The 19,079-nt window shown below is 38.6% G+C and overlaps 1 protein-coding gene and 1 long non-coding RNA gene across 6 annotated transcripts; one reads left to right on the plus strand and one right to left on the minus strand.

Annotated features, from left to right (window-relative positions):
- Positions 1 to 9,903: 9,903 nt before the first annotated feature.
- LOC147536389 (uncharacterized) lies at positions 9,904 to 12,357 on the minus strand. Of its 2 annotated transcripts, none has more exons than XR_015225428.1 (4): positions 12,246 to 12,357; positions 12,087 to 12,148; positions 11,485 to 11,591; positions 9,904 to 10,104 (listed from the first exon to the last, which is right to left on the minus strand). It is a non-coding gene; the product is annotated as an uncharacterized LOC147536389 (long non-coding RNA). The 2 variants fall into 2 exon arrangements; XR_015225427.1 differs by lacking the exon at positions 9,904 to 10,104 and adding an exon at positions 10,395 to 10,775.
- A 1,179-nt stretch (positions 12,358 to 13,536) lies between these two features.
- LOC147536390 (small ribosomal subunit protein mS77 (rPPR2)-like) lies at positions 13,537 to 18,874 on the plus strand. 4 transcript variants are annotated; one of them, XM_086643866.1, is made up of 3 exons: positions 13,537 to 13,644; positions 17,353 to 17,840; positions 17,935 to 18,874. In XM_086643866.1, the coding sequence occupies exons 2-3, from the start codon at positions 17,364 to 17,366 to the stop codon at positions 18,544 to 18,546; spliced, it is 1,089 nt and encodes a 362-aa protein (XP_086499992.1). In that variant the 5' UTR covers positions 13,537 to 13,644; positions 17,353 to 17,363; the 3' UTR covers positions 18,547 to 18,874. The 4 variants fall into 4 exon arrangements, with proteins under 4 accessions (XP_086499992.1, XP_086499991.1, XP_086499989.1 ...); XM_086643865.1 differs by having other exon boundaries at positions 13,562 to 14,056; XM_086643863.1 differs by lacking the exon at positions 13,537 to 13,644 and adding an exon at positions 16,685 to 16,932 and having other exon boundaries at positions 17,066 to 17,840.
- The last annotated feature ends 205 nt before the right edge of the window (positions 18,875 to 19,079 follow it).

Here is a 19,079-nt window from a genome sequence, read left to right on the forward strand (position 1 = left end):
TCATAATAGTTAGGAATCGCGACTTCTGACATCGGTACAACGGTGCCAGTTTGTTGCTCAGATCGAACCTCTTCGATCTCTATATTTCTCCCACTTGTCTTCTTGGAAAGGAACTCCTTTTCAAGGAAGACACCATCACGAGCAACAAACACTTTGTTCTCTGACGGGTTGTAGAAGTAATACCCCTTTGTCTCTTTCGGATAACCGACGAAGAGACACTTGTCTGATCTTGGTGCTAGTTTATCTCCTTGTAAACGCTTTACATAAACATCGCAACCCCAGACTTTGAGAAAAGACAACTTTGGAACTTTTCCAGTCCATATCTCATATGGCGTCTTTTCTACAGCTTTTGACGGAGCTCGGTTAAGTGTGAAAGCAGCCGTTTCTAGAGCATACCCCCAGAAAGTGTTGGGAAGATCGGCTAAGTTCATCATCGATCGAACCATGTCCATCAATGTTCGATTCCTCCTCTCGGACACACCGTTCATCTGAGGTGTTCCTGGAGGAGTGAGTTGTGAAACTATTCCGCAACTCCGAAGATGATCCTCAAACTCTTGACTCAAATACTCACCACCTCGATCCGATCGAATGGCTTTTATTTTCTTGCCAAGCTGATTCTCTACTTCATTCTGGAATTGTTTGAACACTTCAAACGATTCCGACTTATGCCTCATTAGATATATGTAACCATATCTAGTGAAGTCATCAGTGAACGTAATGAAGTAGCCATAGTTACCTCTCGCAAGTGTACTCATAGGTCCGCATACATCCGTATGTATCAGTCCTAAGGGTTCACTCACCCGATCTCCTTTCCCCTTGAAGGACGATCTTGTCATTTTGCCCACTAAGCATGGCTCACATGTATCGTACGATTCCAAATCACACGATCCCAGAAGTCCATCTGCATGAAGCTTCTGCATGCGTTTCATGTTAATGTGACCCAAACGACAATGCCAGAGATAGCTTTGGTTAGAATCATGAGTACGAAGCCGTTTCGTGTCTATATTCAGGATTTCGTCTTCTATGTTCACAACATAAAGACCATTACGCAGCTTAGCACTGGTATAGAACATCTCACCCTTGTATAAAGAACAACTCTTGTCCTTTATTATAGCGTGATATCCCTCTTTGTCTAACACCGACGCAGAGATGATGTTCCTTGATATAGTCGGTACGTAATAGCAATTACGTAGCACTAATATCAACCCAGTCTCTAAACTGAGCTCGAAAGTTCCTACAGCCACAGCAGCAACTCTTGCCTTATTTGCGACTCGTAGAACCATCTCGCTCTTTGTCAGATACCTGACCTCCTTGAGCTCATCTAATTCTGAAATTATATGTGCTCCACATCCGGTATCATATACCCATGAGGGAGAGTCAGCCATATCTGCCAAATTGAACTCTATAACATAGGCACCGACTTCCACTTCCCTTTCTGGTAGCTCTATTACGCTTTCTTTCTTTGAAGCATCGAGAACTCTTCTCTGATCTTCCTCCCAATCTAGAAAGTCGTATAGCTCTCTATCTAAACGTGAACTAATACTATTTGCCATCTCTACTCTACAGAAACAAAATAAGGATTTTGCTAAGTACTACATTCAATTTTTACGCAAAAACTCTTTTTGCCATATTATTCAATGAAAACCGTCCCCCTATGAATAATACGATTCCAAGATCCCATTCCTGTGAAGCTAAGCGTACTTTGGCGATGCCCTTAACTTCACCCTCCTGGGTGAGTAACTCCTTACTGATCATATCTCATATGACTCTTGGTTGATGAATAACACTTATGTGTTAAATTCATCCTTTTGCCTCGAAATCCAAAACTCTTTTGATGACTCGTTGAGAATAACCATTTAGACATGTAGACCTCTTCATAGGTCTACCTGTATTGTCCCGAGGTAAAAGATGGCACCCAGCTTTGGCATGACCCACCATCGATGAACAAGGGCGCAACAGGTGTCTTAATCTGGGTAGGCATTACTCAAAATGCTTTTTGGGGACTCTTACGCTTTTGTTTTGCATGCATTACTGTGAACTCTAACATAATCATACACCACACAAAACGTAAATAAGTAAATGCGCGCGAGAAAATAAATCAAGCAGACATGATCCTAGTATGGCCCCTAACCTAAAAGATCTAATCTTCTTAGGTTCTTTGCTTGTTTAGCCTCCGTTCGCCTGGATCTCCATCCTCGAACATCCATTGAATTCTCCCACTCGAACCACGATCTCATCCTTTGGCTCTTCAATGGACTCAATTGTACCCTTAACTCTAATTACAAGACTCAACGATTCGCAGATCGTATAAAACTTGAAATTAAATTAATTACATCGGGCACCCATCCGTGCTTAAAAACAAGATAGAACAATTCTATGGCCATACTAGAACCCGCATTCACATCCATACATACATAATAATATGACAATCATAAAATACCCAAGTATGTATGAGATTCGCTTACTAAGGTCGAATCTAGGTTTGCTATGTTCTAGATAGCTTTTCGGGAGATACTACCGACATCTCTATGTCTAACGTGCCTTAAGTCCAACTAATGGCTCGTTTGGTTTTATCCTAAAAGATTTTGAAATCGTTTTGGAAAAACTCCGATTCAGGCTTTGGTTGGCCCGGGTCACTTTCGGAAAAAAATATGGTCAAAGTCGGAAGAAGAAAACGGAAACCTCCCACTTAAGTCAAGGCCCAAAAGACCCGAGTCTAACTCCAAAGACTTAAGTCAAACTTGGTTTGACTAGACCCAGTCAAGTCTCGGTCAGGGTCCAGACCAAGGTCGGACCCGGATTGGCACGTCCCTGACCGTGCCAAGTCCCTCGGGTGGACGCGTCCTGGCCCTAGGCCAGACGCTTCCCAGCCCCGCAGACGCGTCCTAGACGCTCTGCCCAAGCCTGTGCTTCTCGGACTCCCAGTCCGAGACAGCTTCTGGTCTCACCAGACGCGTCCCAGACGCTTTCTGGAAGGTCCAGTCCTGGTCGCGTCCGGACTTTTCTCTGTGGTCGCGTCTGGAAGACGCGACCTCAGGTGCCAGACGCGGATCCCTGTCCGAGATGCTCTCGGACTCCCAGTCCGAGACGCTCTCAGACGCGTCTTCCTGTCCGAGAAAAACTCGGACGCGTCCTAATCTGAGACGCTCTCGGATTCCCAGTCCGGGAAGGACTGGGACGCGTCCTGAGCGTCCGCGATTGGCCAGACGCGTCCTGGGACGCGTCCTGGTCAGTCCGGTCTCCTGGACAGCACCATCTTCCATCTATTTTTTGATTTCTTCCATCTTTTCGCTGTTGTTTTTGATGAATCTTCATCCAAAAACCAGCAATTTGAAAACTCTTTTCAAAAAACCATCCACTTAAAATTTTATTTTGAAAACTCTTTTCAAAAACACCAAATTTTAAAGTCTTCCCATTGAAACTCTTTCAATTTTCTATCCGATTTAGTCTAAATCTAATTTAAACTAATCAATTTCATGTCTAAATCTCTATTTAAACATAAAATCATCTAATCAATCAAGCTCGAATCTAATTCGACTAGTCAGAGATAGTTTCATGCAACCGGCTCTGATACCACTGTAGGGTTTTGTGTATCCTATACACTAACTAGTGTTGTAAGCGGAATCTCAAACATCTCATGTTTAACACTAGATTGCCCAGGATCGACATGCATAAACTAATCAATGAACTAGAGAGGGATAAATACCTTAACGCGTTTTCCCTCGAACCATTCCAATCGCATGCAAAGATCGAGAGCTCCAACTGTAGCTCCTCTACTTGAGACACCGAGTGAATAGACTTGATCTCCCTTCCTTTCAGACTGCTAGGACTTACTAGAAGGTTGAAAAGAACTCTTCTTCTTGACTAGATTGATAGAATGAGAACTTTTTCTCTATATTCCTCTCTCTCCAATAGCTGTATATTCAGAGAGAGAGAGAGAGAGCTGTATATTTTTCCTTAGAGAAAAATCCACACCTTTTCTGTTCTCAACTGACCCAATATATAGACAAACCCTAATTAGAATCTCATTCAGATTAGGTTTTCTATTTTCTGGGTCACAGAAAAGATAATTACCAAAATACCCTTTTTGGGGTATTTTGATAATCCCCTTAAGTGTGGCCGGCCAGGGCAGCCCACCATGGGCCTTATATGGCCGGCCCACTTACTCTGGTCGGCCATCTCATGGCCGGCCCAAAGAGCCTTCCTTCTATCTTGTCCCGAATCTCCATTCGGACCCTTTCGGCCTTTCTAGTTGAATCCCATCCAACTTTAGCCAGTTCTCGTCTAGTCAATTCTCTCCGATCAAGCTACCACTCTTATGTGTAACCCGTTGTAGGATCCGGTCTATGTTAGCTGCGAATCAACTCCTTGATCCGACGATCGTAGTTGGCTTCTAGCAAAGAATTACGACCCCTAATTGGACCGGACTGGATGATCTTTACGTGTGGTCATCGTTATCCTAACTGACAAATTGATCGCATTGCCACCTTGGTCGAAGGACACTCCTTCGGAAGGACATCTCCTTCAGACCGAACGGATAAATCCTTCAGTTTTAGCATATTATTCATCAATAAACTCAGTGGTAATATCTGAGGTTTTAACGCCGATGACGTCACCGCTGTCCCAGAAGATTTGTGATTATCAAGAAGATCCATGTATAACCGAATTCGATCATCATAATTAGAAGAAACCATAAGATCCTTGAGTACCTCCTTCTCCAACGACCGAAAACACGTCATCGAAGGAATAAAAGCACGAGTTTCTTTGTGAAATTCATGTTCATCCTTAGCATTCCATTGTTGCCAATTGATTCGTAATAAGCCAACCCACTGAATGTCATTATTGAGGCACCTACTAATCTTTTGAAGTGCTTCATCAGATGAAGTTAAGTCCACCAACTCAGTTGAAAGTAGTGGAAGTAGTTGCTTATCACCATCTATACAATTACCTCTTTCAACAACAACATCAATTCTAGATAAAGTAGATTGAACACGAGATTGAACAAGATCTAATCCTCTAACTTTTGCACTTACTTGAACAACAAGGTCATAAGGTGATCGGACATTAGTCAACATATAATCTGACTCAGCTTTAACAATCGCCAAAATTTCAGCAGATTTCTGCGAATTAATGAGTGTTTTCGCAAGATCTGTTCTCTGAGATAGTAAATTTTTGAGTTCAACATCGATGCCTCTTTGAAAAGCTATGTATTCGTGAGGGAGATGAGTTTGTGCTCCTACATCAGTAAGATTACGAACATGTTCTAGGGCTTCTGCACAACCAAACTCAACTGAAGAAATTCCCTTTTCTTCTTCTTCTTCGATGGCGGAAATTGGAAGCACTGTGTGTGGTGGTTCGTCTTGAATTGGTAGCAGTATAATCTTCTTCCGAAGCCAAAAGAATTCGAAGGTGTTCTCGTGGCATCTTTGAACCGCGTCCACATCATAAATCCATGGTTTGCCCAAGATGAGATGACAGTTCTCCATGTCAGTAATATCACAACAAAGGTAGTCATGATAGTGAGAACCAATTGAGAACGAAAATATGCATTGTTGGCTAACTGTCAATTCGTTTTTGTCAGAAACCCAACCGAGTTTATACGGGCAAGGGTGGTCGTAAGTAGGAAGACCGAGTGCTTTGACTAGGCGAAGTGATATCATGTTTCCTTCGCTACCGTCGTCAATAATAAAGTCACATACCTTATTGTTGATGGTAAGCCTTGATTGGAAAACGTTATGTCTTTCCACAGAATCCGGAGGTTTTGGAAGGAGAGAAGAAGACCGTTGAAGTGGTGAAGCCGTGAGGAGTGGTGGAGAAAAAAATTTATCGTTTTTCTTATTAGGATTTTGCGGGCTCATGATACCAGCTGATGTAGATTGTTGCGGAAGCGTAAAAGTAGTAGAATCCATTAATAAAACTTACGAAGAAACAATAAATAACTAAAGATAAACTGAAATAACTGGAATAAAGAAGTGCAATCAAGGGGTTTTTTTATTTGATAATTCAATTCAATGCTTAACAAGACAGACCGGATTTCTCTTATATAGATAATAAGACTTTCCTAGATAGACTCAAATAAAGAAAGAAGATAACTACTAAGGATACTTTCCTTGATTGCTTGGACTCTAAATGTGTAAACCCTAAATACTAAACTCTGGAAACTACATTAATGTAGTAACTTGGCCGTTAGGCCCATTAGTGCTCTGGCCGATAGGCCCACTAAGAAGATGGCCGCCATCACTAAACTAACTAGGACCACTATTGTGGCCGACCGGGACGTGGGCCCACGCGTTATGCGCCTGCATCAGCACCCCGTTCCCCAGAAGGTTCGTCCCGAACCGTTTCGATGAAGGAAACAATGTGAGCCACCCGTATACTCTGAATTCCGCCATGGCGATCCGTAATTCCCACTTCGAACGAAATTTGCAGACAATCGGTAGAAGACAATGATGGACTAACGAACCCAATATAATCCGGACTCCTTGACACGACGAGATTCGTAAAATCCACAGTAGTGAAGAAACATCCAACAAATTGTGACATCGGCCGTCATCTTTTAGTGGGATGAAGAAGATTGCACATACCAAAATATCCTCTTTGAAAAATCGGACCTCCAAAATCATCTTCCAATATATCACGATTTCGTGTTCACCGGAAGCTAAAAAGTGAACTGGTGGTGAGATACTTTTCTTTTTCTTCACATTACTCTTTTCTGTTAATGTAGCAAGTATCCCATTGATTTTTCTAAGGAGCATTTTCTCGAACACGTTAGAGACACCAATTAATGTTCCCATGTTTGGCCTCCCGTGTGGTAAGGTGAAGCTCCATCCACCTCCTTTCATTAATTCCCTGTTTCTCAAGTAAAGACTTTCATGTGATGAAGCCATTGAAGATGATGATGATTCTCTGCCAATTAATTTGTATGTAGGCATCTTTGTAATAGTTTCAGTTGATTTTTCCCTCCTCTCCATTGAATTTACAATTGACTTCTTAGTAATATACTGTGATGAAGAAATTGTTGATGGAGAAGATAACAAAACATAACTATCATTGGCATCAGTGTTAGTAATCAGATCTTTGAGCAGGAAATGTTTCGTCTTCATCCAGTAATCTTCAGACGACGATATTGTTGATAGATTGCTTTCATGATGAATTTGATTGAATTTAAACTGTCTACCGGAGAAGATTTCAGTAGGGTAAATATGAAATACAAAAGCTAATTCAAAGTCAACATCGCAAGTGGGATGACCTCCAATCTTTGTGTTATGATCACTCGATGAAGGATCATAGCGAAATTCTTCATTATCTGCTAACGTCGCAAGCCAAATTAGTTGATTATCTGCATATAGTTGAGCTCCCCAATACCTGTTATCTTGTGAAATTTTGCCTTTAAACCTCGTAAAAGTGGTAGCATTATCAAGTTGTGATCGTTTATTGGAAGACCATGGGGTACTACTATAATTTGAATACGAAATAGGTTTCTCCCATGATAATGAATGAAGGTTTGTTTGATCATGGGGAGTCGAAACTGTCAAAGCTCCTGGATCCCAAATAAAATCAAAATTATCTTCTTCTATTGTTGGGGAATATTCATCTTCATCTTCTTCAGTTTCAACTTCGTTATGATCTTCATGTTTAATATCAATGGAATCATCCTCTGTTAGTACTTCTTTATAGTTGGAATCATCTTTTTCAACTTCTTGTTCTTCTTCTTCTTTAACTACAACTTCTTTGTAATCAACTTCGTCAACTTGTTCAAACTCTTCTTTTTCTTCTTTTATTACTTCTTCATGGTTAATGGAAATAAGAGGTTGTGAATAATAATAGTACGGTGGTGGTGTATAATAAGAAGATGGAGGTGATGGTGAATATGGTGGTGAGTACGGTGGTGAGTACGGTGGTGGTGTATAAGAGTACGGAGGTGATCTGAGACATAATTGATGCGGTAAAATTTTATGATTCGAAACAAGGATGTCGTCTCCCGGAATGTCATATGAATCATAAAATTTGGTCAGACATTGATGTTTCATATCTCGACTAGGATTTAGATTTGATGAAGGGAAATTACTTCCTTCTTCCTCCTCCCTCCTCCGCCATTCACTGAATTTTGTTCCTTTTTCCCTGAACTTCTCCTTCAATATCAACGATCTTAGTGATAGAAGTAACTTCGGAGAACTGTCTTCTCAATTCAATTTTTGTTTCTACACGTGACAAACATTCATCGAGAGGAAGAAAACCATACCTGAAAATACTTTTCAATGTATCCCAATCATCAATGATCGATTTTCCTTGATCAATAAGTCTCCATTGCAGGGCATTATATTGTTCATAGATTCTTTCGGACATATGTTGCTCAACCAAAAAAACCTTATCTTCGTCGGGAACGTCTTGATTTCTGAACCAATCTTCCATGTATTGAATCCAGAAATTTATATGAAATTGACCTTTGAAGAGTGGAATTTTAGAAATTTGATGAATTTTTCTTTCATCTTCTCGATCAATATAAAATTGAGTTGTATCTCGAATAGGATCCCAAGATAAACGTGGAAAAAATTTCCAACATTCAAGAGGAGATGTATCCATAGTTTTTTTTTTTTGTAAAAAATCCAGAATTTTGATGGCTCTGAATACCACTTGATGTAGACGCAGCGGAAATATAAAAACGATAAATAAAGTAAAGGAAGAACGATAAAATAACTGAATAAACTTAATAAACTATAAACTTTGATTTGGTTTTCTCCTCAATCTGAATATCAAAATAGACTAGACCTCCTTTTATAGGATAATATACTTTCCTAGATAGACTCAAACTAGGATTCCTAAATATTAAAGATACTTAAAACATTGAAACTCCTAAATAATAGAAATACCAACATAAGGTAATTTCCTAATCCTAAACTAACTAGGACCACTATTGTGGCCGACCGGGACGTGGTCACGCGTGGACGTGGGCCCACGCGTTATGCGCCTGCATCACCAAAGAGAGAAGAAACTTCTCAATCATCTCAGTATAGGTGAAGTTCAGCTCCATTTTCTTCTATCTTCTTCTTCAAAAACAAAATTATTTTTTCTTCCAAAACAACACCCTAGATTACTTGCTCAACTGTGTCCAGGTTGATCGAGTTGATTCTTGCACAAGAAAACCACCCGTTTTAATCATGAAGGCGAAAAAAGAAAAAGAAACAAACTAAACTCGTGCATGATGATCTTAAACTCGATCTATTCCGTACTCGGGGAGGCATGTTATCTTTTTTAGCTCGCTTCTCGATGTATTACTGATGACGAAGGATATTGAAAACAGATGAATATGTGAGAACATGATGCGCGTTTGTTACAACCTTAACCCCGCTTTTGTTCTCCCATTGACTGGGTTTTATGTGACGTAATTGCAAGGCTTCATTGACAGATTCCTTGTATAAACTTCTCAAAAAGATATTTTCGAACGACTGACTTCTTGGTCACGGTGAAAAATGGATTGTAGCCTCATCTGACGTTTCCGAAACTATTGGCGGCACAACTAGTTACCTTCACCAGGCAGTGTTAGTAGTAATTGAAGACATTACAGCTTTGCTCTTAGCTGCTGGTTCTATGAAGGTATACTATCATTCAAAGATGCACCCTTTATCTTCAACTTATTCGACGTCTCCGATCGTGTTCCATCTTCTACTATGGGCACTCCCTCCCCAGTTGGGTTCGCAATCTTGCGTAATTTTCGAGTCTCCTCTGTGAACAGTGGAGTATATGGTTCGTTTATCTTTGGAAATCTTGGGGGAGAAGAAGGTAATTCGACTCGTGTCCATTCCGGAAGAGGTTCGAATTCATAATAGACTGTATTATACTAAGAAACTGATGCTCTCATAACAGTAACAACTAAACATAGAAGTAGATAAGAAAGACACTGATATCACTGAAAGCTCAATAGTAACACAACCTCGATGCTAAAAGATCCTTATAGACAGAAATAAGGTCAGATCTATAAAGCGGGTGACTGGCATCACAGTTTTATCGTATATTATTTATCTGGAATAATTCACTTAAGAAACATATCTAACAACAATACTCTTACAAGATATCATGAAACCCACCCAATGCTAACCATGTTTCCTGTAAGAAAAACATGAAAACTCGAATGACTTACCAAACATATCTAACAACAATACTCTTACAAGATATATGTATATTACATTATAATTGCAAGATCATCCGATGTAGGAGGCGACTCACATAATTGGATAATCTACACAAATCAAAAATACAAATCCTTCATGTGAATCATGCCCAAGGTTCAGTTAATGTCCCAACTCTAGCTATGTTGGATTATAGTTGTTACAATTTCTTAAACACTAAACAGTAAAGTGTTTATAAATTATAACCATAGTATTGCCATGATCAACTTTCAAATGCAATCAAATTTCTAAATTCGCGATTAACGGGCAAATATACATCTTTCTCTTCCAAAATCCTTAAACCCATAGGTCCTTCAGTGAAATCCATCATCACAAATTCACAACTACAAAGAAAACAAATCTCCTCGAAAACTATATACTGTCCTATTACTAGCACATGGATTAATTCCACTCACTTGCAAAACAAAGTTTACCTAATATGAACAAAAGTAAGAAAGAAATAAATGCCCAGAGTATATGAACAGAAGTAAGAGGATGATTGCTATGACTCCACCATTGCTGATTGCTAAAAGAAAATTTCAATCTCTTCCTGAATTTTTGGAAGAGGATGAACGATAAACCAAGACATGACTCCACCATTGCTGATTGCTAAATCCAAATTTTACAAGATAAACAAATTGAAGAACATAAAGAAAAAATAAAATTAGTGAAAAACAAGACAAGAGATTACCAAAGGTTTCAAGAAATATATGCATCAAATTAGTTAGAGAATTAACAGACCCAAAGTTCTATTGCTTTAAACATATACTCCATAATAAGCCAAAACCTGATACATTCTGCTGAATCTGGCCACTAAAACCCTAAAACCCAGATTCAGAAAAACAACAACAACAATAAAAACAATACTGTTATATCCATCCATTAAGCCATTAAAGTACTTTCAATGATCGCGATTTCAAGAAGACGAAGAAGAAGAAGAAGACATTTGATTAAGATGAAAATTGTTGTTAAGCAAAATCAACTGTTCTATTGAGTAAACACAACATTCTTTTGAGTAAAGAATAGTTTGAGCAACATTGTTTATCTTCATCCATGAAGCTATTAATTACTACTAACAATATCAATATCAATATCAATAAGATATGGTAATAAATATTTACTGCTATTCCTTATATGATTTACTTGTCAAAATTAAATTGTATGGATTAAGAGAAGGAGAAAATAGGTACCAAGAGAAAGAACACCAGATTACTTCAAAAAACAAGATAACAATGAAATTAGGGGAGAACCCCTGTAAGAAAAAGGAAAACAAACAAGAAACATGGCAGACCTACTGGGAGATTTTCATAACCATTACCTGATTCCTGATTCTCAGTGGAGGTAACTGTATGTCCTTCAATAGTGCTTGTAAGAAGCTCTTTGATCAGTTTATATCCTCTTCTCACTATATTAGCAAGGTCCTTTCTGAAATAAGTATAAAGAAAATAATAAATGATGGATAAAAATGTGCTTTTTGTGTCAATTGTTGTAGTATATACACAGCAAGTATTATAGTCAAGTTACAAACTTCTTCTCACTGATTTATTGAACTAAACTTTTCGTTAATCTAGATTAGTTTATACTACAAAAGAACTTCGTGTTTACATCCTTTTCTTTCCACAATTTGAGGTACTAATTTCTTTTTTTTAGTAAGATCCAACATTAATCCCTCCCTATTTATGCTTCCGAACCCTAAAATTTCTAGTGGAAAATTCCAGTCCCAAAACCTAGCACCAAGTACGTTCCTCACTGTCGAGTTCTTAATATAGTACTGGAACAGAACAACAAGCAACCAAATATTGGGTAGTAATCAAACTAAAATCAAGTGGATTTATAATCAAACTAAAATCAAACTAAAATCAATATTGGGTAGTAATCAAACTAAAATCAAGTTAACATTAGGTAAAAATCAAACTAAACCTGGATACCAGCTCGAGAAGAACGAGAGATCGACCTTTCGCCCCTTTTCCCTGGAACCCTAACTGCTAGAAGGAGATAAGAATTTCTTGTCAACTCCAGATTTCGCCTTCACGGTTAGAACCCTAACTAGGAGAAGATGAGAGGAGAAAGAGATCTTACCAGGATAGAACCCTAACTACGAGAGAGGGAGACCAAGATTTGACGTAGTGAACTCCGGATTTCGCCTTCACGGTTAGAGAGAGAAGATGAAAGAGTTGAAGGCTGCTAAAACGAAATAATTTAGGTGTTTCACATTTATAACGGCCTTACGCAAAAGAGCCGTTATAATAGGAACTTCTTGTAACGGCCATGGGCCGCTACAACTGTTTTGCCACCAGCGCCAACTCTGGCGCCATTATTTCGGCTTTTGTAACGGCGTTCGGAAAATAAAAGCCGTTATAAAACACCAATTATAGGCGCGAGAAGTGGCGCCAGTTTTTTGTGTTAATTGTAACGGCTTTACTGGAGAGAGCCGTTATAAAAAGTTATTGTTGTAACGGCATCCACGGTGGCCGTTACAATAAGTCGTTACGAAAACTCCGGATTTTTGTAGTGTAGGTGAGTTAACCGGGACCCTATAGAGATCTCGGGTCAATGAGATGGCCGACTGCTTACAGCAGTTTGGCTTGGTGCCTGTAGAAGCACCCTAAGAGGAAGGGTTATTTCCCAAATGGCCTCGTAGTTCATGATCAGCTTTCATTCCGGTTTCATAGTTTATCGAAAATACCTATATGACCATCTTTTTGTAGTTTGTGTCCTACTCTGACAAAGTTATATTTTCTGTTCCAAATTTACCTTGCATTATTTGACACTTACTTTAAAAGTCATAGGGTCCACCTTTATAGAACTCTCTGCATTTCCATTAACACCCCAACTCTCTTTCGTTCACAAAATCACAACTATCACAACCCAAAGTCATCTTTTTCTCTCTTTACAAAGTTCGAGAGCTGGATCTCTCTCTCTCTCTCACTAAGTTCTAGAATTATACAATTGGCTTTGTGGAAATAACTCAAACAAAAAATAGAGCAAAACACATTAATGATTTCCTTTTCATTGTTTAAATGGCTTGGCAAATGACATAGCTAAAAATTCTATCTAGTTTTATACTGTGCTTAATAGAAAGATGACCCTCAAAGGAAATAACCCTTAAAGGAAATATAGTTCACATTTTGTATTGACAAGCCCATTCCCTTTTCTAAGTCCGGTATTAATCAACTCTTCAACCATCATCTTCAAACCTCACCCTAAACTTATCAACCATGTCTAGATTAATTAAGTGAAGAGAAAAATAAAGTTTTTTATTGATCAGTCATGTTTGTATGTATCAACTAAATAGTCATGAATTTTTTGTTTTTCAACTAAACATCACATCTCAATGAAAAATATAGTAATGGTGTATTCCCTTATACATACACCATTTTCTTTACTTATCTTTCATATAAGTTTTCATCACTTCTTTTCTAAAGAATTCATGCAATATGGAGAGTTGTATTTTAAGCTCGTCTTTGTTTGTCTCTTGGTAAGCTTTCATTTTCCTTGAGTATAACTAGATTACATTTACCTTAAGCTCATTTTACTCGATCCTCAACTATCTTTGTATGTCAAATGATTTTCAACAAGTATACAACTCCGTAATCTCTCAAGCCGGCCAAGGAGAGACTACGAAAGTACCTCTTTTCAAGAACTTCCATAAATTAGCACTCGTCGGCCTATCACTCTAGGTGATTTTTCTTAATTAGTTTGTGTGAAAAGGTTAAATCTTTGATGTTTGTTACTCTCGGTTGAAGCCGAAAGTATGAACTATAAACACACTCGGGTATAATAGCCGAGAGATGATGATCTCGGGTGATTAACCGAGAAGAAGAAAGAGAGTTTCGGATGAAGGCCGAGAAGAAGGATGATGTTGATGGTGATGAGAGATAATAGTTTAGGTAAAATACCTTCTTTGTTATTCACTTACAACTTATGTTTACAATGTGTATGGGTACGAATATATATAGGTTTACAAGATGAGAGCTGGGAAAGATTAAAACTTATCTAAATTACAATCCTAATACTTAAGGAATCCTAGTTGTAATAGAATTCCTATGGGACCAAATCCACTCGGTTTGGCCGAGTGGAGTGGACCTTCCAACACTCCCCCTCAAGTTAGAGCAGGAATGGAAGTAACACCTAACTTGCCAATTATGTTCTTGAACGGTTCCGCCTCAAGTGGCTTTGTGAAGATATCCGCTAACTGATTTTCTGTAGTGGTGAAGCGTGTGGCAATGACGTTGTCTTTGATCTTTTCACGAACGATGTGGCAATCTATCTCAATGTGTTTTGTACGTTCGTGGAAGACGGAATTATCAGCAATGTGGAGAGCGGCCCGGTTGTCACAGTAAACTGTCATCGGGTCGGAGTGGTCGATTCCAAAATCAAGTAGTAAATACTTGATTTTCTATGGTGATAATGCAGCTGATATATGCGTAATCTTACTGATAGATTTTTTCAAATGAATGGGCCAAAAACTTTTCAATTAAAGAGAAATATTTCTTCTTTCAAACAAGAAGGAATAGATGTTTCTTCTTATTTTACTTGTCATGAACTCCAATCACTATTATGTGTTGACCCATGTATTTGTGGACATGAGAAGTTAATCACTGATCGTTCTAATAAAAAACGCGTCATGAAATTCCTTCAAGGACTCCATGGTCGTTATTCTGCAATTCGGAGTCAAATCCTACTCATAGATCTTTTTTCGTCTATCCTTCGTATCCACTCTCTTGTTAACACAAAAAGAGATTCAACTGAACATTATGGCGGCTACCACGAATGTTCCTTAAGAGGCGGCTCTTGTTGTCGGCTCAACTGACCGAACTCAGTCGGAACGAGTTGACCAACAACGCCAAAAGTGCCACAGGCCTTACTGTGATTATTTTTGCCCCTAAGACCATGTTTGGGCCCAATGCTTTCAGCTCCATGGTTATCCGGGCCCAACAAGACAAGGCACGAGACGTCGACCTAACCGACAACCGGGTCCGCTTACTGTTGTTGTAGGCGCCACCAACGATGCCTTCCAGCCACTTCGTTATCACAAGAACAATACAAGGGTTTATTAAACCTTCCGGACCAGTAACGAAACTCTATGGGCACCCCCGGCCAAAACCAAGGACAAGCCGACCCATGGATTAACCTTACTGGTATAAACTTTCACTCCTCTCCTTGGGTTATTGATTCATGTGCTACAAAGCACATATGTTGTTCTTTATCTCGTTTTTCTCATTATGTTACCGCTCCACTGAACTATTTCGTCCGTCTACCGGATGGTCCTCGCATTCAAGTTCGTCAGGTTGGTTTAATATTTTTCAGATGATGATGTATGTAATCAACCCTCTTGATAGAGTTTGAATATGGTATCAAACCGATTCTCCCCCCCTCTTTAGAGGCAGCCTCACGGGAACCATTGGTCCCTTCTCCTCGGCCTCAACGCCCCTGTCGTCCTTTGCTCATCTCGATGATTATGTTTGTCACACCTAATTCCTCTTTCAACGTTCAGTATCCCCTTGCGAATTACCTTGATTTTGATAAATTCTCAACTTCTCATCAAATTTTCCTAACTTCTGTCATATCCACAGTGGAGCCTGATTCCTTCTCACAGGCAATCAAAACGCATCATTGGCGTGAGGCAGTGGGAAAATAAATCGCCGCCAGCCGAGACTAATCAACCCTCATCAACACCAACCGACCATATTAGGGTTATGGCTTCATATGGAAAGTTGTTATTTTATGTGATAAGGCATAGTTAAGATATGACTAGGGTATAGCCCGTGCCCGTAGGGCACAGAAATTTTGATCTTATACAGATATTGAAGTAATACAAATATATTTAAAATAATAACCAAGATTATATTAAGTTGTTTGAAGGGAGAAAAAGGGAAAGATAGAAAAATAGTTTAAGAGTTTATAAGGAGTGGGTAGTTATTTTGACCTTAAATATCTATCTTTTCTAAGACTCTTCAAAAAGAAGGGTCATGATTTACAAAAAGAATTGGACGGTCGAGATTTATAAACCAAAGTTATAACATGACACCAAAACCTATGTCATTTGTGATATAGATATACAGATTTGATATAATCTTATACTTAGTTGATAACTACTTGTAAACCTATAAATACCCATGTATAATTCATGAATAAACATAGAGAATTACTTTGGTGTATCGCGTTATTATTTAATATCTACGATTTTGAATAAATAATGTTGATTTTAATATATAACAAAGTTGATGTTTATTTAATGTAGTTTAAGTAAAGGTAAAAGTGAACTTTTACGAATATTTACATTCCTATTTATATATGAACCAAACACCTAGTTAGGAATATGTTAGAAATCAAATTCTCATTCCTAATCAAACCAAACATCAAACTACAATAATTTGATTCCCAGAACTCACGTTACGTGAATGTTTCATTCACGCGCGCCCAAGGCCCAACATGACCTAAATCTCTAGGGTTTAAATGGATACCTTCTTGCTCCTGCCCAAAGCCTATTTAAGAATTTAACCTAACTAAAAAAACGTAGTAAAATTTTAGGGTTTTATTAGGCAGTAGTTCTCGTTGAAGAACCAGTTCCTTCCTCTCTTTCTCTCTCAATCTCTAACAACAATGAGACCTAAGCTCATCTCCATAACCAGACGGTATTTCAGATTATCCTCCTCCTCCTCCTCCTCTTCTATTTCTATTTATTCTTCCTCTAATAGTATTTTTCAGAGTAGAAATCATGCATCATCATCATCCGCCCCTTTGTTTAAAAACACCAGCTCTGGTAACTTCATCTCCTCAGAATATAATAAAGATGTTTTTAACTCTAAACCCTTGTCGTCATCCCCTCCGTTTAACAGTAGAAATGATGAATCCCCAAATCTGTTTCCTTCTTACTCTATCTCTATCTTAAATAGGTTGATTCGTTCTCAACCCATAATAAATGGTTCAGATATAGAATGGGATGAAGATGGAGGTCCCATGACTGATTTCTTAACCAGATTCTCTTGGATCATGAAAGATGTGCTTTTTGAAGCATACCCAGATTGTGATAATGAAACCATTAGTGCTATGCTTTTGATTATAATATCAGAGTTGGAAAAAGGTGGACTTGAAGAAATGCTTGATTCACCTTTTGGTCATATGTCATCTCAAAATTTTGATTATAATTTGTTCGATATAATTTTTGAATCAACTTTTGTAGCATTTGAAGATATGGTAAAGGAAATGAAATTTTTTAGAGCGGATCCTTCTAGTCGTCATGTTGGTGGTGTAAGAAGAGGTATGGAAGAATTTGAAGGAGCTACGACGTTGAGAGAGACGATATTGGAAGAAGACGACGAAGAAGCTACGAGGACGAATGCAGCAGCTGTCGAGACAGTTGAGAAGAATGAGGAGGAAGAGAAGAAGATTAAGTATGATATTTATGGTATAGATTTATCAGATCCAAAGTTTGATGAAATTATTGATCGAATTTATGAAGCGGACAAGCTCATTACCGATGGAAAACCCAATAAGATGAATGGAAAATGCAAGATGGTTCATGATAAAATCTTGTCATTGAATACTGATCAGGAGGATTTACTATATTCACTTTTGACTGAATGGACTGAGATTCATCGACCCAATAGGTTTGATTATCTCACTTTGCTTGATAACATCAAACAAAGAAATTTGGGTTTATATTTCAAGGTTAGTTTGTTATTTATATGCGAAAATATCAATTGTTAACTTAAAAAATCCTCCTTATTGATATAGCATGTATATCTACTGCCTTGTGGTGCAGATGGCTGAGCACGTCTTGGATGAAGATTCTTTCCAAGCAATCAGCCGTGACTACTTGAAGCTCATGCAAGCTCATACCAAGGATAATCGATTAGATGATGCCGAGAGAATTCTTAGGAAGATGACTGATAAGGGTGGTATCCAACCGGACATCCTCACATCCACTATCTTGGTTCAAATGTACAACAAGACAAATAATGTCGAACGTGCAAAGGCAGCTTTTGACATCATGAGTCGAGGTTTACCACCTGATATTAGAATCAAGAAACCGATGAGAATGACTGTATTAAATCCGACCCAATGGATGGCTACCAAGATGCCGATTTTTGATCCTATGCATGTCGAGGCCCATGGACAAGCTGCTGGTGATCCAGAACAAGCAAGACGCAACATTGATAATATGAAAAGATTTGGTTATCGAAGACAAGCTGGTGATCCGGAACAAGCGAGACGCACCATCGATAATATGATAAGAATGGGTTATAGACCAGATGATAGGTGCACATCAAGCATGCTTGCAGCTTATGAGAACAAGAATCGTTTAGACCAAGCCTTGAATCTAGTTTTACAACTTGGCAAGCGTGGAGAAGTGACGTTGACTTTTGTGTATTGATTGGTATAGCGAGCACAAGCTATTAGTTGATGAAGAACTTTTGAGGAAGGTGATTGAGGAAGGAGATACTCCTCATTTGAAAACTATGTAGTTGGTCTGGACCCGAGAGGGTCCAATATCTCGGGTTTCGTCATCGTCTCGGCTCTCTGTAGAGACGAGACTTGGCCGATTTAGGGTTTGGTCGAGAATCTCGAGTGTCCCGGTCGAGACAACATCTTTTAACTTTCTGAAACTTTAAATCAAACGGTATAGTACTATTTATTACTCTTTTAACTACTTATTTTATTCTCAATCAATCTATATAACAAAACACAACGTTTTGGGCTGCCTTTGTTCTGTTTTCTCTCCTATTATGGTCGTAAGATCCATTACCTACTCAAAAAAAAAATGTTAATTCGTTCACCTTCTCATTCAAATAACTTTGTGAGTGCATGCAAACCCACAAATAAATCTGGCCGTCCCTTTAGATCGTATGGATGAGTTTTATCCTTATTAAGTCTCTCATTAAACGGCAGTGACAACGCTTGCCTCAT

The sequence above is a fragment of the Eschscholzia californica genome, unplaced genomic scaffold (assembly GCF_041429995.1).
Source record: "Eschscholzia californica isolate CP2 unplaced genomic scaffold, dmEscCali1.0.p SCAF_5, whole genome shotgun sequence".
In the NCBI taxonomy this organism is placed as follows: domain Eukaryota; kingdom Viridiplantae; phylum Streptophyta; class Magnoliopsida; order Ranunculales; family Papaveraceae; genus Eschscholzia; species Eschscholzia californica.